The sequence below is a fragment of the Ostrinia nubilalis genome, chromosome Z (genome assembly GCF_963855985.1).
Source record: "Ostrinia nubilalis chromosome Z, ilOstNubi1.1, whole genome shotgun sequence".
NCBI classification, from domain to species: domain Eukaryota; kingdom Metazoa; phylum Arthropoda; class Insecta; order Lepidoptera; family Crambidae; genus Ostrinia; species Ostrinia nubilalis.
The window spans coordinates 6,045,123-6,067,972 of NC_087119.1; the positions used below are offsets into that span (position 1 = coordinate 6,045,123).

Below are 22,850 nucleotides of genomic sequence, written 5' to 3' on the forward strand. Positions count from 1 at the left end.
GGCGAAGTGCGAGTCAGACTCGCAAACGAAGGTTCCATACGAGTCTTAAAAGTGATTTATTTTTTAACTTTACTTATTAGATTCTATTCTAAGACATTATCAATTATCTACTTGAGGTTCATGATACAGCCCACTGAAAGACTGCCAGACAGGGCGGGGGTTTGCCGTAAGATTCCATTCGTACGGAATCAAAATAAGTAGGTAATTGTTCAGACTATGGAATATGACATTAATTTTAAAGGCTAAGTACGTATCTTATGCCCGTTTTCACCATCAATCTCTAATTTTTAATTGACCCCATTGAAAACAAAACCTGTTATGTGTTACTATAGGGGTCACTTTAAATTAGGGATTGATGGTGAAAGAAAACAGGTTTTTTATCCACAACGAGGAAGCTCTTGACCTGTATCTTAAAATTATTAAAATTATAACTCTACGTAAACCACCGAAACTTTAATCATGATTGAACAATGAACATGTTTGTTATACTTGTACCTCAGTTTAACTAATAGTCTGACTAAGTATTGTGGATCAATACATTCATAATGTCCTTATTATTATAATACAAGAGCGTGTTTTCAAAACGGCACGCGACTATGTTTTTATTTAGTGGAACTGAAAAATAAACATGGGCCGTACTAAATTGAAAATGTGTAACAATGAATGTTTACTACTAACCAACTTCTTACGAAGATCTCATAATATTGTAGTAAGATGACGTAGATAGTAGTCTTATACTGTTATAAGTTATATAACTGATAATACTTCTGGTTTAAGAGTTTAATTAAGTTTATAGGGATTCAAATTGATTCAATGAATTGGTAAGTAGGTAAGTAGTAACTATCATACAAGTTTATACCTGTGCGAAGCAGGGGCGGGTCACTAGTTAATAATAAACTTTAAATTAACGTTGGACAAGTCTCATTCACATAATTAATTCACAATAATATCGTGTCCCACAGACGCAACAAAACGTGGAATTTAAAACAAAACCATCTAATTGACGTTGCGGTGACCTTTGGTCGTGACGTAGCGACAACAATGGATGGTTTTTCTCAACGGGTTTTCTTGTTATCTAATACAGGCATTAAGCATTCAGCTGAATTTAAAGTACCTTGGAAGATAATTGAGTAGGTATGAATAACTAGCTCTGCCCGAAACATAATTGCCTAGTTCGCGTACCAATTGATCGACTGGAGAACATTTGTTATTATTTTTGTAGAAGTAAAATATCCCACAAAGCAGAATTTGAATGTGTTAAAAAAAGAAATTTACTTAACAACAAAATGATCTCTGCATTTTTGTTTCCCTCTCTAAAAACAACTTCATTGAGAATGCCGTAAACGTAACAACTTTTACGCGCACCTTTATCCATCCAGTGTCAAGTAAATAATGATATTCAAACACACCTAAATAAGAAAGAAAAAATAACAATAAAAGGACTTTCACTTGATTTTCAGTATTTTTCAGCAGTTACCGCAAAGATGTGACACTTTACTCTTTACTGAGACCTCATTTTATTCTTGAGAGAATTTGAAGTGACGTTGCACTATTTTGTATTATTTTCTTACACTCTTGCACGCTCACGGTCGCTTAATGGATAATAATCCACCATTATTACATATTTCAAGTCGGCTAAACACAAATTTTACAAAATGAAACAAAACTGCTGAACATGACGTTTCACTTTCCCGCCAAGAAGTCGTATTGGCACAGATAACACTCACTAGTGGTATTTACAAACAGCGTTTACGACAGAGCGACAATATTGTGCATTGGCAAACGTCCACATGGGCATTTCGTCCTAGTGTTGTAAGAAACTCAAGTCTTGGAGTCTTATTTAATAGAACTTGAGCTATTTTTGAAGACTCGAGTCTTATAGAATAAAACTTAGTGCTCAAGCCCTTCAGAATTTTGAGTCTTTTGTAAAAGACTCGAGTCCTGCCAAAAAGGACTCGGAAGAAACGAAAGGACTCAGAAGACTCTTTCGTTTCAGCCAAATAACGTCCACAGCTGGACAAAGGCCTCCCTCAGAAGACTCGAAAGGACCTAGAAGAGTCGAAAGGACTCAGAAAACTCGAAAGGACTCGGACTCATGTGACAAACGAGTCCTAGTCTTGAAAATAGACTCAAGTCTCGAAATTAAGATTAAAAGACTCGAGTTTCTTACAAGTTACAACTCTATTTCGTCCGCTATCCATTTCGAAATTTGCATAATCTTCGTGCGCACGCGCCGCGACGCGGATTTGTCGCCGACTCCATTCATGCGTGAATTTGATAATACTCGATTACTCAATTCGGAAGTAAAAGTACACTTTTGATTTTTAAAATTCATATTCGTTCTTATTTGAAAGATTTTTAATCGATATCGATTTCTATTTAAAGCTTTCCACGATCACATGAATTTCACGTTTGACCTTGTCATCTATATTGGCTCACACCACCAGCAAATTTCAGCATTCATCTAAAAGTAGGTAGTGTGATTGTTAAAAACGCACAGAACCCCCTAATCGCAGCATAATCTCACTTGTCCGTTTTTCTTGATAAAAAGTGTTTAGTTCATATCGACAACGGGCCGGTAGCGGTCCACTCTGCTTCAATGAGCCAGAACTGTGTCCTAGTGAGACTGGATGTGGCAATACGTTATAGAAACATCCATTAACGTTACAGTTTATTTTGATACGGAACAGCTACTCCTAAAACACATATCGTAATAGTAACGCGTAGATCTTTTATAGCAAAATAATGATCTATGAACCCCAAGTTCCGGGATTAAATCTTATCTTAATTTTTTCATTGACATTTTTTCCTTATCAATATCACCCAAACCATCCCCATGCATCACTCTATCTGTTGTTGAAAAACGCATGTTCATGCGTTTTTCAAGAACGTTCGTTTTTTCAGTAGTTTTTCAAATTATCGCGAATGGACAGATAGACGCAGCGGAGGACGTTTTAAAGTTGTGGGTGTCTCTTCCAGTAAACTTCATCATCATCCGGCACATTCACCGTTGTGGGAGCCCATCGCGCGTGTCCCATCGGCCGCGGCCATGGCTTCACAGCCAAAGTTATTAATTCGATGAAAGTCGCCTCAAACAACGCTACACTCGGTTCGGATTATAAGGCAGGTGACACTGAGTTTCTTGCGCCACTTTTCAGCACCACTCTATGTTGTACCATAACAAATTGTTGGTGCAAGCTATACAAATCTTGTACAAGTGGACAATTTATTTATTTATTAGGGACATCAACAGCTTACAGATTTCAATGTAACATTAGACACTTAACACTATGGAAAGCCAATAACAGATACGCAGTAGCTTAGTTTAAATTATATCTGTGTACAAATAAACATTTGTGAAGAGAAGCTGAGAAAAGTTACATAATTTAATTAGTTATGAACACATTAATTCCTCGAATTAGGCAGAATAACCATCATCCTACATAAATTATTTTTCTTAACAGTGCTGACTGATATCTGTTGTGCCTAGGTATGCAGGTAACTACTTGAAGGATTAACAGAACTAGATACTTTTGCATGCAGCCTATTTAGATCCCTTCACTGTCTAAATTCTGCACTACATCATGCAAACGAAGAGACAATGGCCATGGCTGATGGTACAACGCCATTGTTCTGACGGGCCAATGCCGATGGCTGACACGCTATGGTCTGGGTATTTTATAGAATACTATCGAATATGGGTCAGCCGAAGCTTCTTAGTAATGGTACGTAGTATGAATAGATTTTTTCAGTGGCAAAAAGGTTAAAATTTCCTGAAACAATAATGTTTACTTCGTTACTTAGCTGTTCCAGCTTCAGACAAAGCTAGCTACAAACGAATTTTCTATTAAGGTATTCTTACGACTTTTCCCAACTATTTTCTCCTTATCAAGTGCACTAATGACACTATTTTAACAGTCGTACATCTTTAGTAACTACTTAACTTTAACTTTCCCCCGGGACAAACTTGACCTTCACTGGTTGGGTTTTTATTGGCGGTCAAGCTGTAGATCCTGGCTACACAGGAGTTGTAGTGGTGGGAACGAGAGGTGGGAATAGTCCCGTTTAGTGCATCTTATTATTCTGTTCCAGATTCATTATTAGTTATCTTAATAACCCCGTGTCGTTTCCAACATCTTCACTTGTTATGACGTCATAATTGTCCGACTCTTGGAGTCACTTCCCCAGTCAAGGTGTTCCACTTGGAATCGAAAGTGTAAAAGTAGAGATAATAGTGGGAAATGACCGAACAATCTCAAAGTGCCCATCAGATAAAATTGCTGCGGTTAGATGTGAACTCGCGGCAGTTAGGGCTGTCACAATTAAAGATCATGTGTAAAAAACTCATAAAACTCATTTATTTCTGCAAATGATTCAAAAAATGTCATTCAATAGGCCATATGAACTAATTAGGGAACTCTATAATAGTCTCCCTATACTACTAGAAGTCCCTGCTTCAACTATTTTAGAGATCATTTTAATGTTCATTAATATCGTAGCAACTTATTGAAGCCTTCACAACTTGTTATTTCAATTTTATTTTTACAACACAATGGCCGATAAAACCTGATCGGTACAGACATATATAATAATATTGAGTAGGTAGGATTCCATCTATGTATGTAAAAGATGATAGAATAATAATACTGTGGAAAATGTGTGATTTTGCAACGTAATAATGTTAATTATGTGCGCACTGTAAATGCGTCTATTATCCAGGCTACGATAGCACAGTTGATATCATACAACAATCAAATAATAAATGAAATACAATCAGATATAAACACATACTTTAACTTTAATAATATATTAGAACTCATTATTAAATGCCAACCCTAACCGCAGCTGGCGAATCTCGGTCTGTGCGAATTAATTTTTATAATGCTTCATAGAATTGCATGAGACGACGGCACATCAATGCTCCTTATGTAAGTTGTGTTAAGTGCGATTTTTGAACAAATATGTAGAGCCTAATGTGCCGTCGTTTGTATTCTGGAACCGGAATTTGTAAGGCGTCGTAATTGGGCTCTTAATGGGCCTTTGTTCCGGGACAGTTACTTCTTTTGGGACTTAACGGATGCACGATTAATTTATAATCAGCATAAGTAAAGCTTGAGAAGTTCCAAGTGTTGAGTTTCCTATTATACATAATAATATACTAGCGGCCGCCCGCGACTTCGTACGCGTGGATCCCGTTTTCCCCTTTGGGGGTGGAGTTTCGTAAAATCCTTTCTTAGCGGATGCCTACGTCATAACATCTACCTGCATGCCAAATTTCAGCACGATCCGTCCAGTGGTTTGGGCTGTGCGTTAATAGATCACTATGTCAGTCAGTCAGACAGTCAGTCAGTCAGTCACCTTTAAGTTTTATATATATAGACATGTATTAATGAGAAGGTGTCGAATAGCCGACTCGTGATCCGAGGAACGCAGCGCAAGCATATTTAGGGCAGGTACCACAATGAGTAAAGGGGGTTAATCGTAATTTTTATTTACAAACTAGCTTATGCCCGCGGCTTCACTATTATGTATACTCAATGTTATTCTGGGTTATAAACAATAATACTGTAAAGTTTCATTAAAATCCGTTCAGTAGTTTTTGCGTGAAATAGTAATAAACATGTTAACTTTCTCATTTATAATATTAGTAAGATTACTAATATTCTTAAAAAAAAACAATAAAATAATCAAAAAAGTTAATGTATCACTGTTCTGTTGAAACTAGTATTGTGTATGTATTGTATTTATAGTGTCTGCCTACTTGTCTTTTTGCCTGCGGCTTCAACATCATAATTTAAATCAAAAGATACATAACCTGCGAGTAGATATAGTTATAATACAGTTGTACAAACAGTTAAGAGGTGACTCTTTGTAACTTATTATTTTATTTAACCTTTACAGAGGATGTTTACAAGAACACGCCATAAATAATAAATACCTACAGCGTAATTATCATTATCGATTGAAGAAGAAAAATAATTTCTTCTTTAATCTTGCACAAGTAACAATAATTTTCTATGTTACTAGGTAGTATTGATGGAGGCTTGGCTGTTAATATTATAAATTGCCTTCCTTGTCATAAATAAAACATGCATCAATTCTTCAAACCATCATTTATTACGCATTTAACAACAACTTACGACCAAGACAATTCACACGTTCACGATATAGACTAAAGAGATACAGACCTGAAAATTAGCCAAAAACTACTTTTAAAGTTGCGACATTACTTTTCATCTTTTAACTCAACTACTCATACCAGCAGCAGCAGCGCTTTCTGAAAAAACTTTTAAACTGCGATCTCCATCCCGCCTGCCAAGCGTGGAGATTATGGCAAAACCCTCCACTATAGTGGAGGAGGCTCATAGTCCAGCAGTGGACTGTAAAGGGCTGTTGATGATGACTCATACCAGCACTATCACAGGAAGTCAAGATCACCCCAAACTTGAAGGATTTATTCGCTTTTTTGCACTATGAATAGACTGCTGGACTTGTTATTTTCAGTTTTATGAAAGATCAACTTAATTTTTTTGTATGACGTATAATACATTGGATTTGGACTTAGGCGCCGTTATTGTCTTATGTTTTATTGTAACTGGAGCTAATACCTATCTAAAAGACCGTTTTACTTTGCTCAAGTTATTGTATCTACGTCTATGTACTCAATTAAAATCGTTATTTATTACAGCATTTACATAATACTATACCTATGATAGCCGAGGTCGCCATAACAATTTTAATTAATGTATTTCTATTAAAGTCATTGTAAAATAAACACAATGGGTTGGCAAGTAGTTTTACAAACCAACTTGGTAGGCGTCTTATCGATTTTGTTATAATTGAGTTCCTTTGGAAATATAAATGACACATGCCATTGAATTTTTTATGAGCTTATGATGCTTTATATGGGCTCATTTAATTAGTTTACTTCCTAAATCAGATATCATAATTATACAGGTAGATAGTTTTTAGTGAAGAGATAAGTTTTTTTATCGATGACATTTTGTTGTCAACGAAGAACATTAACTAAAGATTTCCTTTTTTTAAATAATGTAGAGTTACCCAGTTAAATTAGCCAGCCCCCTAATAAGGTGAACAATCACATTTCCACCTTAACTCAACCACCTGTGTAACTATTCTCTTTGGTCTCACGTAATAATAATATACTTATTAAAACACACCCGACAACAGTTTTCAATATCTTGTCTGCTCGTAATTAAACTACCGACTTATTAATAAGTCTCGTATCGAACATAATCGACCATTCATAACGTAACGGGACGACACGCTTCCTGGGATATTCGATTTGTCGCACACGGCCTATTCTAATGGGACGCGCAGATCGCATGGCAATTTAAATCTACCGTTTAAATCGGGCCTTATGGTGAGCCCAAGCCGAGCCGCTCTAAGTACTCGCGGTGTTAGTGTGGACTTCAAAGTCAAAATTTATTTATTTGTGTAGACTATTTAAATAGTACTTACAAATCGCCAAATATTTTGTTCTTAAGGATCCTCTACATTTCTCATAATCTTTTTACCCTACCAGCACTTCGAGACCAACATTTGGCAAGTGCTGAGAAGAAGCGCCGCAACAAACTCAGTCACCACTGTCTGCCGATTGATATAAATAAATAGAAATAGCAGTAGTAGGCACATTATTGATTTACCTACATAAATCGAGCCTACAACAATCATTTTCCTTTGTACTATACAAATCCGTTTGTGTTCGTCGAAAAACCGACAATAGGTGAATTACAGTCGAGCACGAGCCAAACACTCAAACATTTATTTAGGCTCGTCTCTTGCTCCGCTCGTGCTCGGCTCGTCTAGCGTAGACCAACCTTTAGCTTTCCCACATGTGGGACATACAATCTCTAACCTATAAATTGTCATTTGACCTAGGTAAGTCCCGTAGATTAAATCTGTCTCCATATCGACACATAATCGATGTTTATCCGCAAGTCAAACGAACATGGCCGAACCCAATCGGAAATAGCAATCGACACGTCAAATCTAATTTACGAATTCAAGGCTTCTATTTTAATTTCAGTGATTCACAACGAGTGAGCGAGAAAATTATAGATAACAAAACTAATTCAGAACTGTGTGACTACTTTCTTGAGTTCACCAGCCCTAATACAATTTAAACAAGCCATTTCAATTCTGGGTTCGATTCCCAACTTCCTAACTTCCCTAGTACTTAACACTTTGATTAATTGTTTTCAGTTTGCGACACAGCAGTTTCAGCTTTGGGCAAGCCGAATAAAATGTGACTTCGTACCTCTTTCAAAGCCAAAGTCAACATTACTTTATTTGCATGTAAACTATTAAAAATAGTGCTTACATATCGTCAAATATTAAAAAATAAAAGACTACTAAAAAACTTTAAAGTTTTGCTCTTATAGAGCCTTTATATGTGTCATAATATTTTTTCCCTACCAGCGCTTCGAGACCAACATAAATGTTCTCTGCATGTACTCCTTTTGCCACATGCATTATCAAAATGTCGAATTCGACTCTTCGAGCTGACATTAAAAAAGTATAAAATTACAATCAATAAAAATGCTTCTTCTACGCTTTTTCGTTTGCTAAACTCAATACATCCAAATAAAGTTTATTCATATCTACGTGACCATCGATTAATTTTGTAACTCGATTGCCTTAAATCGATAAGACAGCTAAGAAAGTCGATTTGCAACATTAAGTCACAAGCCTTAGAGAATTAATCACAAGCGGTAATGATTAGAACAAATTATTTAATCCAGTTTGACATTCCGGTAAGCTTGAAGTGAAACCTTGTCATAGGAAAGTTTTCCGAAGTGCTAGATGCATTCCTAGATTTTTGTGTCATAACCACAGATCACAGAAACTATAGGAAGATGTGACAAGGGGGCATGGCCGGTGTTGCAGCAATATGCCCAAAAACAGAACACATTTTCTCGTAAATGCAATGATGACAGCAGCGACGTCATAATGTAAACAGTTTACATTGCTTGTGTAGTGCTAAAGATTATTCGAACGTAGAGTACTGATACGGCAGTGGATAATGAGCACATATTTTGATTACTCTGTGTGCGTGAATTTCGAATGCGACACTGTTTCGAACTCAGCGCATTAGTTGGCATGTCTCTATATCTCTATGGTCATAACAAATAATTTAAAGCGCATCAAGCTAATCAACAAAACCCTCATGCTTCCTTGTAACCAGTAATTAATCATATTTTTTGCCTTATTTATTAGTTCTTTCATTTTTTAAACCTTGTTATTTTTTCCTTAACAACACATCTTACCCAAGTAACATTTTACTCCATTTAAGAGTTCACATTTAGTTCCAATGTGTACTTAAAGCATTAGTACAGTTCACTCGTGATGTATAAGCTGTATTATTGCAATTAATTACACCTATACCTGTCTAAGGGACTTATAGGAGTGTAGACTAGTGTAGAGTTATACTTTTATACGATTGTTGGTGTTATAATACTCTAACAACTATCCTTTAGTCAGCCGTCTGACTAAGAGCATTATAGGAGGGTAGAGATACGGCAATCGCTGTTTAACGGCCTACTTGTACGATGTTATAGAGCTAGCATTTTAATAGAACACACGTGGTCATTTATAAAGCCAAAGGCTGTTATGTTTACTTGTTTTAGACTGTTATACAGCTAGTAGCTGTAGTAGGACTTGTTTGTGATAATTAAATAACCTTTTTTTACTATCTGTACAAAAGTGTTTCAATGGTTCGCATGTGCACTGTAGGCTGTTAAAAGGACTATATGTGTTGTCCATTAACATCAATAGCAGTTTATTTGTCCACAAGTACTACTCTTATTTGCTTTAAGCTGAACATGAATGTGAATGTGATATTCTATTACACTTTTCCCCAAGCCTGTTTTTAGTTGTTCATGGTGGTTCTGTACATGATGCAGAGGAAAATATTATGCCTGAACCTAAAAGTTCCCTTCAAAATATACAGATATCAGAGTGTGATGATTGCAGTTCTAGTGATAGTGAATACAATTTTGATTTGGACAATTATTTATTTAACCTTTCGCAAAAAAATAAGAACATGGGCTATTGAAAATCGTATTCCTCATTCCGCTTTGAATAAATTGTCAGGCATAATAAACGAATTTAAACCGGGAACACTACCGTCTGATGCTTTAGGTATTCATACTTGACTATTAGTAGCTGGGCTAGGCGATTTAACGGACATTAATAATTTTCATTGCGGATCTCTAAAATTTCAGTATTTGAAAGAATTAAAGATACACAATTGACCTGAACTAGGTACATCTTAAAGCTGTACCTACATAAGTTCACATTAGAATAAATTTATAGACATTAGCGCTGTAGTGGTACAAATGTGGAACTTCATATAGATAACAGCATTCTAACAGAACACATGTGAACCTAATATACGCTCACCGCATTAAATCGGAGTTATAACAGTTCACATAGCCGTATTTCATTTCCACCATTTTGTTCTACATAACCTAAAATATTTACCAAATAAATCTCCAAAATTAATGCAGATTTATTACAATATTCGCAGATAGAGCGATTGAGTTTTGGTTTCATGTTATGATTAATTACCGTAATATAATTATAATGCCAATACAATATCAAAAACTGAAAATTGTGGATTTCCTCTCAGCCAGATTTAAATATTTTAAAATGAATATCGCGTTTTTACAGAGGCGCGTAAATATTTTAGCTGTAAATATGTATACATTTCACGATAAAGTTGCATTCCCAATGGCATTAACATTATTAAGTATGTAAAACCCGTGTTATTATTTGCATAAATGATTATCCGCCCGAGTTGTTTCCCTCTTGGCACTCACGTACAAATACCAAACTAATATTAAAATGTGGAAATAATTTAGGACACACGTGAACTTTATGTAGCATTGGAGTACTTTTGTCGGACTTTATAATTTTGAAAGCTGTGCATTTAGCCACTTGTTACTCTTTATTACACTCACGTACGTTGTATGGTTCACACTGCGTCCCATATAGTGCCGTAAGTCAGCCTTAAGTCCGATGTTACTACTTAAACTGCTATTATAATGCTATTATACTGCTAATGTACAGCCATAGTGAACTTAAGGCTGTCTAATTTGTGCCCAAACTGGTTCTATAAAAGCATTATAGCAAGCTATACAGCTCGTATACAGCTGACATACACAGCTTGTGGAGTACATGTGAACGACTAGTGAACTCTTAAATGGAGTAAAATGTTACTTGGGTAGTGCCCGCCCACCTCCGAGTTAGGAACCTGTTTATTTAAAGTTCGTGGTAAAGTTCAACTGTAACTGTTAGTTTTTTGTCGTTGTTGCGTTTCGATCGCTACAATAGTAACAAATCGACGAACAATGTCTAACGCCTCGGATGACGACTGTGACGTCACATCGGCCACCGCAGTGAAAGTGGCCGAATCAAGGCATCAATCTGCAACACTTTCGTCGCCATCGATTGTCATTCTCAGCCGATCCTCGACTGATTTCCCTTCGAACTAATCCAGTTCTGGCAGACCCAGTTAGACAGGCTAACTTTTGTGGCATAGGGGCCTAGTTATACTGGGTGCATGGTTCGTGCAACGGATCTTATAGGAAGGAAGCCATTGTTTTCGAATCAAGCCAACATTACTCCAAATAAGGACTCGAAGCTCAACGCTGTATATTAATGACTTTAATTCATACTCTATGAAACATGAACTCCTAAGTAATACGACTCGACAAAACGGATATGTTAGTCCTAATACGGACGTAAAAGGAGAAAATTACTGAATTAATTAACTTTATTAATATTCATGAATTCAATTAAATGGGCATTAACAAGTCAAATACTGATCAAGCATTGCGTAAACGACTTTGTAGACAGCCTGCTCACATTACTAACGTTATGAAATGTATATGTTACAGTCAAAACACATAATCGGTCAAAACCACTTTTGACTGGAAAAATCAGTCAAAAGTGATATTGACTAAAGGTATTAGTCAAAACCACTTTTGAATGCAAAAAATCAGTCAAAAGTGGTTTTGACTGATGACTTTGTTCAATATCACTTTTGACTGATTTTTCCAGTCTAAAGTGGTTTTGACCGATTATGAGTTTTGACTGTAACATATTTATACACACCGGTGTCAGTTACGTGGGTGTGTGACGTCATAGCTGATGGCTATCACTAATACACATTACTACTAAATTAATTACCACACAATTCATGGCCAAAAAAAGAGAAAATTGATACAGGCAGTCTCTGCACGAGATGTTTTTAAAATAGAACTCAAGAGCATGCTTTCGAAATGTAAGAGTAACGTTAAAAAGTGCAATTTGGGTGGCCGCCAGGAATATCAGACATTGCCTCAATCAAAACAACTTTGAACTTTATCTAATTCTAAAACGCTAATAGGTAAATATGGCTACCAACATCGTGATAAATGAACAGAAAGTTCGATCAAGATTTGTTTGCTACAAGCAGAAACAAAAAGCAAAATCGAGTGTTGCGAAACTGATTACTGAACTAGCGGTGGAGGCAAAGACGCAATAACACACAAAAACGTGAATGTACGGACGAGAGCACATCAAGCTTTACACTGTGGCATCTTATGTTAGTTGGAATAGGTGCGATTTTGTAAAAAAAAATAGCTGCACTGTAGTGTACTGTCATTCGTCACAAGTCATGAACTTCATTTCAAAGAAAGCAGTTGGTACCACCATAGTTCCAAATACTTTAAACGTGAACAATTGAACATCGTAGAGATGTGTTAAATCACAGATAGCTACCTAAAATAGTTCTTCTCCACATTATGCAGTTGAAAATATACGCACATTATTCTGAACATGAAGAAGTTCTGAAGAAAAAAAGGCAAACAAAAATTCTATCGCTACCTTCATGTGAAAAATACAAGTAGGTAAATCCTCATACGCAATGTCAAATGAATTGTAAACTAGTACTTCACACTTTGAAATCGACTGAAATACAATATACTCGTAATGCTGATCATGAAAAGTTGTGAAAATCGTCATGATATTGATTAAAGAATGAATTAAAATAAACAACTCGGTTAAGTAATATGAACATACAATTTTAAGTAGTCTACCTAAGCTAAAACCAACAAACTTGTATCTAAGCTACAGTAGGTAACTTAAATGAGCGCACGTATATCTATCAATACGACGAAGACGATAACCCAACCGGTTTAAGATTATTGACTTACTTAGGAGAAAAGGAAGGTCATTTTTTTCGTTCAGTAAATGGTTCAAATTGGCTCCAATAACCATTTGGTTAAGTGTCTTTTCACCCATAGAAAGGAAGCAGGAGGAAGCCAATTTGTAGGCAACAAATTGATAAATCGCCTTGTAACGCGCGAGATAAGTTTATCTGCGCGCGCGCAACGGTCGCCGGCGACGGTTACAAGTTACGTAACGCGGCTTCTATTCTGTGATATGAATTCAGTGATCATTATCATTTTGTAGACTGTAGGTTTATCAAAACAGTGTGTCTTCTCTGACTTTGATATCATGAAACCGGTGGTAGTCTTAAACTGGCATAGAGAAAAAAAAGTGTTTTTAACCTTACCAGTAGTTAAGAATGTGTATTTTTGGAAGTGTGGACCCTTCAAACATAGGCATTTTGGCTAAAATAGAGATTCCAATCTATTTTATTCATTAAGAAACCATTGTTAACAAAAGTAAACTATGTTTTTTATTTGTTTTGATTTCACTACAAAGTCAAAATATAGTGGCATCATTTCTGCCACCACTAGCCTTAATTCGAAGGCTTAATCGAAATAAAAAGAAAAGGAAAAGTTAAGTTCTTGTGAGATTAACATGTTGGCCTTGAGATCGCCCTTATTGCTTGAGTAATAAAACGTCTCTTGCACTGCAACTGTTACGCTTGATATGCTATCGAATGTCTACAAATCTGTGGACATAAGGTATTTCAGGCAATGTCTTTCAGATTTCAGGTAGACGTTAGATTCGTTACAGATTATGAAAGAGATATAGAGTAGAGCAGATAGTTGGTCGGTTTAAAGATCGACACCGATTAAACTTACTAAGGCTCAGTTGCACCATCTTATTTTAACCGTAAAAATAACAATAACCGGTGCTTTTTGTATGGAGTTTGACAGATTTTTGATGTTTGTCAAAGTTAAAATAAGATGGTGCAACTCAGCCTAACTGTTTATAGTGATGTACCAATCACAAATACTTAAAACTCACTTAAGTGTATTTTGAAACTGGATCAATTAAAATAATGAGTTCAACTCAGTCCATATTATCATTAGTTAATAGGTAGTTTAACAGTTAATATTGTAACAAAATAAACATCAAATAAATCAAATTCCAAAGTTATCCAATTGGTTGCTATTAAAACGGTATAACACCAAATTACATTATCGCTAAAGTCAATAATATTATTGTCGCTCTAGAAATTAGTACATCAGTAATACTTTTAATTATAATTACTTTATTACAGTGATTAAGAAATATGTGTCATTATTCATATTTGTTTTTGGTCGGTCGGTTTTAAATAAATTACGATAAATCAGTAACTATCATGTATGATTAAATGTAAACTAAGTGAATATAAAATATATTATTATTGTAATCATATAAATGACATAACATGTCCTATGGTGCTAAAGTTAGCTAGAAGATGTAGCTAGTTAGCTTAATTTTATAAATAACTAGCTTTCCGCCCGCGGCATCGCCCGCGTGGAATTTCGTTTGTTAAATATTCCTGATTTTTTTTTGCTATAAACCTCACGGAGCCCGACACCAATGCAAAACCGTGGAAATTGGTTCGTGCGTTCTGGAGTTATAGCGTCAGGAAGGAAAACCCGACTTATTTTTATATAGTAGTACCTAGATAAATCTAATCAATCATACAATCTGAATTGGAAATGTAATATTTTAAGTACACTACAAATAACATTTAAAATATCACAGCACCCATCTGAACATGTGTAATATAGCTTATAATCGAATGCATAGTGTTGTGAAATGTGCTTCGGCTAAAGTACATGCTGACCTATCCTTACTGATCATTACCAATCGATTTGGTAACGGTCGCCGCAACGCAACACAATATCTCCGAAGAAGAACAGATTGCCACAGTAACAGGTATGGTAACAGGTATTAAAGGTGATACTATTTAACGATAGTCCGCTAATAAATATATTGGCATCGCTTGAACTATCGCTGGACCGGTCTTCCTAGGGGGTGGATTCACTAGGGCAAAGCAACTGCTTTCTAAATCGCGTTCCGATTTTTATACAATATAAAATACTAAGCTACTCACTTGTTGTATTTCCTTTAATTGTAGGCTGTAGTGTATAATAATTAAGATCTTTATATGTCCGAAGGCTGGTAATTTTATATATTCATAAATCCATATTGTTCTTCAATACCACAAAACTTAACGCTTCCTTTTACTCAAAAAATTAGACAGAGCTTGGCCATATTAGTAATGATTTAATTTACTAAGACTGGGTTGCATTACCTCACTAGGTATAACTTTAACAAACACCAATAGTCTACGGGACTATTCCCACCTCTCGTTCCCACCACTGCAACTCCTGTGTAGCCAGGATCTACAGCTTGACCGCCACAAAAACCCAACCAATGAAGGTCAAGTTTGTCCCGGGGGAAAGTTAAACTGTCATTGGACCCGCAACGAAATTAATCAGAAGAACATAGGAGGAGTTCGAAATTAAGGTTCGACTTCCCTCCATTGCAAAGCGGATGACAGGTGACAAACAAAGGTTTAAAACCTTTAAGAAAAAGATTATGCACCACGGACAATAAATTAAATTAAGGGGGCCTATCTTATGAGTAATTAGCAACTACCTGCCAATAATATTTTTCACAAAATCGCTTAAAAGCACGGAAATTTTTCCTTGTCGCGACAAGATCGGTGTAATAAATTGCGGAAACAGATGTATGTTGTATTGAATTAAGCATTATATCACGTTCATGTTTCCAAAGATCACACTCCCACAAGATATGATGGGCAGACTGCTCATGACTGACATCATCAGTGGAACACTCGCAAAAAGGAGACGGAACTAGTTTGAATTCGTGAAGTTTATGTTTAAAGTTGCCATGTCCCGTGAGGAACTGCGACGAGCAATGGTCGATTTCTAACCATCGCCTAGTTAGACGTTCGCGTACATTCGGGAAGAATTTATACAGTGTGTCCGGGCATGTAGTGATCAAACTTTAAGGGCGAAATCTAGGGACAATTTTATCGATAAAAATACGTCAAATTTGGGGCTTGATCCATTTATCGCAAAATTACAAGGATTTAAGTTTTTATTTTTTTGTTTTCACCTCTTCCTTCAAAAACAAGTGAAAGCGTAGGTAGCTTAAAATTAATAAGCAAATATTTTATATCATGCGATAGCCAATAAAATTATCTATTAGTAGAAGAAGAAAACAGACACAAGTTTTGTACATTTTATGGGAGTAAGAATGGATTTAATTAGAAAAATACATGACTTTTTTCACTTCTTTTTCAGTTATTTTCCAATACAAGAAAAACCAGGTCGTTAAGATATGTTTTATTTGCATTCAATTTTTAGTATTTGAGCTATTCTACAAAACGAATGTAAATTTATTGGTCTATGTCTATTAGTTTTGACGTAATTGTTGAACAAAGATACCCCTTCCCAGCGGTTTCCATAGCGCACGCGACATGCGAAAATGCACTGCCTGAAAGAATCACACAACCTATTCCGATTACTATGGAAACCGCTGGGAAGGGGTATCTTTGTTCAACAATTACGTCGAAACTAATAGACGTAGACTAATAAATATACATTCGTTTTGTAGAATAGCTCAAATACTGTAAATAGAATGCAAATAAAACATACCTTAACGACCTTGTTTTTCTTGTATTGGAAAATAACTGAAAAAGAAGTGAAAAAAGTCATGTATTTTTCTAATTAAATCCATTCTTACTCCCATAAAATGTGTGAAACTTGTGTCTGTTTTCTTCTTCTACTAATAGATAATTTTATTGGCTATCGCATGATACAAAATATTTGCTTATTAATGTTAAGCTACCCACGCTTTCACTTGTTTTTGAAGGAAGAGGTGAAAACTAAAAAATAAAAACCTAAATCCTTGTAATTTTGCGATAAATGGGTCAAGCCCCAAATTTGACGTATTTTTATCGATAAAATTGTCCCTAGATTTCGCCCTTAAAGTTTGATCACTACATGCCCGGACACATTGTATAAGTGACGTCCTTTGACTTACGTATCCCATCTTTTTTGCCATTCATTAAGTAAATCTTCTTCAACGACTTCTCGGGAATCAAATAATCGACTTATTTTAGAACGATAGCGGCTATTTAAGAAATCGGAGGTTATATTTTCCCTTGATGCGAAGTACATAGCCGCACGCTTTTGTACCTCTAAGTCGACCGGCAGTACACCAGCCAGGACTGGCAGAGCCTCCGTGCTCACAGTTCTGTAAGCTTTGCAAAGACACCAATAGTCTGTCAAAACTCCACGGTTTTCGTTATGGTTACAGTTAAAGTTAGGTGGTGCAACTCAGCCTAAAAGTCCTATGCGTTTTGTTAAAGACAGATCTCCAACTGACGAGCAAGGCAACCGCGGACTCGATACAGACGAACAAACGTTTTGCAAAAACCAATTTACCACGTGTTTACAAAGGCTAACTTTAACAAACAACATCAATAAACTCACGTCTCACGCGCACCTTACGTGCGTCACTTGTTTTATAACTTTCGCAACTCATTCAAGGCTTTCATAAAATAGTATTCCGACAAAAACTCAACGGAATACGTGCGTGAAGACAAACGTATTTTTATTGGTAGACACCACTTTAAATTGATATTAACAAGGTGAGGAAATGGATGTAGGCTGCGTGTTCATTTCAATAAATAACACTGAACAAATAAAGTAGGCGTGCAAGAACAAATATTGAAACAAGCACTGACTACAGTGATCAGTAAAAAAATTACAGTAAATAGAACAATTTGTCTTTGTTGACTTTCATAAAAAAACAATGACCTATTTACTTAGACTTATGATTCGTGATGAAAATTTAATCTAGGGCTAAATTACATTTGAAAACATATTAAAACTGATTCCTAATTTATGAAAATTGTTTTGGTTGTTAATAAATATTAATAAATGCAATATTATGTTGTAAACCACCAATTACTTGGTACCAATTGGGTACCTAAATATGAAATATTTATTTCTAACGTATTACACGTGGTGGTAGTTAGGTACGGTCATGTATGTATGTTTGTTCGTTTCGGGTCGATGGCATTTGTTCAGCTGCCTCTAACCATGGGACAAGACAATGTATTGTTTCCAAAAAACTAGGTGTCTGTTGCATTATTCACGTAACAATGTTTACTCTATGAATATTTCTATGGGGCGTTGCGCCAACTAATGGTACCTAATATGGCCCACACAAAGCTCCGGCTCTGATGAACTTTTGGAAAAGCTTTTTAAGTTTTAGGTTTGAATTTTAGGGGCTGCTGATTATAAATATACTCAAGTCAGACAATAAGTGATGTACACTGATCCTCACTACTTGGTTAATTAGGTAAAAAATATTGAAGAATCCTATGTCATGGGTACATATGTTAGTCCGTTTCAGCCGAAAGACGTCCACTGCTGGACAAAGGCCACCCCCAAGGATTTCCACAAAGACCTACGCGCCGCCCGTCCAGGCACCTTCCGCGAATTTCACCAGATCGTCGGTCCACTTAGTGGGTGGGTGGGCACATATGTTCGTTCGTTCGAACGAACGACATGTACATACAACCAAATCATTTTGATCATTAGTTTAGTGTTGTACATTAGACAGATTATAATAAACTAAATAAAAATCACATAAATCAGGATTGTCCTAAACGTCCCAATTACATAATAATATTTTATATTAGAAGAGGGTTTCAATAATTATTGTGTAATGTGTACCGATACAATATTAGAGCTAATAAAATTAGTTTCCTAGTAGCAACACTTTTGATGTAGCCCATCAAGGTGAGCGGCAGGATTAACTAACGGAAACTATTTTAAATCCATATTAGATAGTTGTAACACCCGAACTGCTACGACTGTAATCTAGCTATTTGATGAGTTATCGAATTACTACAGTGCCAAACTAGTAATTAATCTACACTAATATTATAAAAAGGAAATAGGTATTTGTTTGTTTATTTATTTGAGGCATGAAACTACTCGACCAGTTTGAAAAAATCTTTCACCATCAGTATTCTATGTTATTTCTGATAAACATAGGCGGTACGAAGTTCGCCGGGTCAGCTAGTACTATATAATTTCAACAACGTTTAATTCATGTGGAACTAATGATATTGGGTGAAATGTTATTTCTCAAGACTAAAATGTCAACAAAAAATATTGACTTGAAAACTGGACCTCCACCTGAAGTTGAAAGAGCGCGTTGAACTCTAATCTAGGGCAACGTGGTAAGGGACACTTAGAATGAAAATTTTGTTCTAAAATTAGTGTTCAAGGCCCATATTTTATGGGAAAATGCTTCACTTGTCCACTATGGGACTGTCCGAAACAAGAACGTGCAGGATGTGCCAAGAGGCAGATGAAACGCCACTACACATTCTCACGGACTGCGGACCTCTGATGCGCAAGCGGAGCTTACACCTGTGCAAACACAGCCTAAGCCCACAAGATGTAAAACATATCGCCCCCCAAAAGATACTGCACTTCCTAATGGATGCAGGACTCGGAGGCGAACTGTAAGGAAAACAGCGGCGATCACAATAGATCGATAACGGTCGCAGTGATACTAGGACTTTATTGAACTAGAATAGCCGCTCAACACAAATAAAAAAAACTGTACAGCTTCAAAAAACCAAAAGACACCTCTCAGATTTATATCAAATTAGGCAAATTTTACGCACTAAATTATTCTTTATTACGAAATACAACCCAGTCCCACGAAACACGGAAGTTAATTTAAATCTGTAGTTCAATTTAATTAATTGATTTATTGCTACGCGCAAGCGCAGTGGGCGGGAATGGATCTGAGCTTTTCTCTAAATAACACTCATCCACCTTGGAAACAAAATTAAATGCAGTTCACTCAATATGCTGGAGTTTACGATGACCATATTTTGGCACAGTTTATGCAAATCTAAGGCTGAGTTGCACCACCTAACTTTGATCGTAACTATAACGATAACCGGTGTTTTTTGTATGGACTTTTACAGATTTTTGACATTTGTTAAAGTCAAAGTAAAATTGTGCAACCCATCCTTACTAGCTTACCTTTGATTAAAAGTGGCTTTCGTACTGTACAGGTAATTTTAAGTTGTTGATAAGTATTTTACATTCAATATTGGCTAGCAAAAGACGTCAGTTCATCTTATCCTCAGTTGATCTTTCTATCACAAGATTTTACACTATATTTAAAATCAACTGATGCTGACTGTACCAATAATAATTATGAATATTATAATAAGACAGTTATTATCCTTATTAAGTTATTTTTAAAGCACATGTTTATTTAGTGAATGGTAACCTTATTATACAGTTACTTTCCAGTTGCAAAAAAATTACATGACAGCCTGTTGAAATTGTTTACATAATAATTATTAGTTAAATTATTTCAATAAGTTACTTTCTCCGTAATATAATTATTGTGTAACTTACGTATTAATTAAATTAATATTTTAGTAACTACACCTAATTCCACTAACTTGACTCTACATTCCTGAAGATGACTGGCACATTTTTATTTTCATAAAGTTTATATAATTAATAACTAACTAACTTAGTATTATGAATAAATATGTATGCAAATTTCACAAGCTGGCACGGTTTTATGATTTTAATATACGTTTAGCGCCTGGTTACATTGTGTAATCTTGATCATGCGGTGACAAGCGTAAAACTGTTTTAATGCCACCGCTGAGAGAAATTATTTATGGGATTTAACTGGGTAATATAGGTTCTGTTGTGGTTAACAACTATTAACAGATAGATCTGAGCATAAATCATGGTCTGCTCGTTTGCGTCCTATCACATAAAAAAAAAATGGTGTGAACAATGAGGCGGCCACGGCAATCAAAGGACAAATAGACGAATTTGATTAAGTACACTGTATTTCAAAGTTATACAAACATTCCATGTTTATTAACAAATTATATCTAATGTACAGACAACCTTAAAAATAGCTTACGAGGCAAATGAGTACGCCCTTATTCATATTGTTTTAAAGTTAATAATGAAAAAGACAAGGTCCCAGCCTACACGCAGTTTCGTAATGATGTTAATTAGCTCTAAGGAGATGTAGGTATTTTAAACGTAGGTTTAAAATTAAAATACGCGGCTGTCCCACGCGTCGGGCGCCCGTGTGTCCGAGTTGCTCAAAATACCTACAAATACAGTTTTATTTGTATTCCGGTTGCCACGTTCTTAAATTAACCAGCATCTATCAACACGCAATGCATTTTCACGCTGTCTTTGGGCAATAGATCAAAGAAATATCTCCCTATCTTTTATTACTGCCACTTAGCATTTTTTGCCATGCAATGCGTTCGGCATTTGCCGTTTTTTGTTTCGTTTTTTTAATTACACCTCAGATTCCAACGGCGTCATGTTTGACGAAATGTCGGTAACAATAAGACTGTAAACTTGTGTTTTTACTTTTCATAAAGTTTCACTTTCGGCGCCTCTCGTTGCGTTATCCGTACCAATAGACAGCTCGGTCTGTTTGAGATAAGATTGTGAGATGTTTCAAATAAATGTACAGTCTTCATATCTAAGATACAAAATCGCACCTATCACAACTGGCATAAGTTTCCTTATTATTTAGAATGTCCGTAGTCTGTCTAATCTTTAACAGTGAGAATTTAAATGATGTTAAAATATTATGTTACAACGTATTCTTCCACATAATCTTCTCATTATTGCGGTAAATTGGTTTTTCTGCTGTAAAAATGATAATATTTTTCAGACTAAGATTATTTTCCGCGATCCCACGCCATCGTGACTGCGTGCGTGTGTTTTAGTAATGAATATGAATAAAAAACTCAGTTACCGTTAGTTTGTAATCACTGGAAAACTTAAAACCTGCTTCAGTTTTACCTAATAAGGCACTGTTCGGTTTTTGTAACATATCGGCACAGAAAGACAAGTATAAGAGGGTATTGTAAGATATAATACATACTTAATTTCTTTGTGATGAAAGAACAAACAAAAGACTGTGTGTTGAAAATATCAGACACAAACTTTTATACAGGAAAATTGAGGAAAACCTTTTACTCAAACTAGTACTTTTATACTAATTAAGTACTTAGTATAACTAAAAGTTCGTAAAATTAATTTTACATTAACAAAATGTTAATATTACACATTTGCCGCACTCACCTCTTTAATAGATTAGCCATAACTCCTCACTGCACGGCACTATTGTTAATTTTATTTACTCAGCGCACATACATTATACCTAATTTCCACTGGAAGGTGACGACTGAGTCTATTGTCCTGAGCCACTCTGCCTCTGGGTCTACGTTATCGTGACAGATCGAAGTTCTGTCAACATTATCACAGTATCTTCAACAACATGTCAATCATCCTGAACGCTTATCTTCACCTGAGAAGTATCTGTAAGAGCCCATGCACACAATGTTTTCAGGCGTCATGCGTCGTAAACGATCACGCGTTAGAATGCGCGGTTAAAAAGATTATAATGTAGATTGTGATGTTTTCTGCTGATTGCATGAAATGCGTATCAAGGTGCCTACAACTGGTGTGCATAGGCTCTTAGAATCACGCGTACGTAGCTGAAGATGGTTGTCGCTAAGTCTC

General features: G+C 35.8%; 1 protein-coding gene across 2 annotated transcripts in view; it reads right to left on the reverse strand.

Annotated features, from left to right (window-relative positions):
- LOC135087162 (nostrin) overlaps positions 1-22,850 on the reverse strand; it is a 75,607-nt gene that overhangs the window by 47,300 nt on the left and 5,457 nt on the right. Inside the window, exon 1 of one of the 2 annotated variants that reach the window (XM_063981999.1) lies at positions 22,410-22,504. The exons of the other annotated variant lie outside the window; for it this stretch is intronic. Within the exon in view, the coding sequence (XP_063838069.1) occupies positions 22,410-22,429 (20 nt within the window). The 5' untranslated portion in view covers positions 22,430-22,504. Of the gene's footprint in view, positions 1-22,409; positions 22,505-22,850 lie in introns of those variants that run through there. 2 annotated transcript variants of the gene reach the window in all.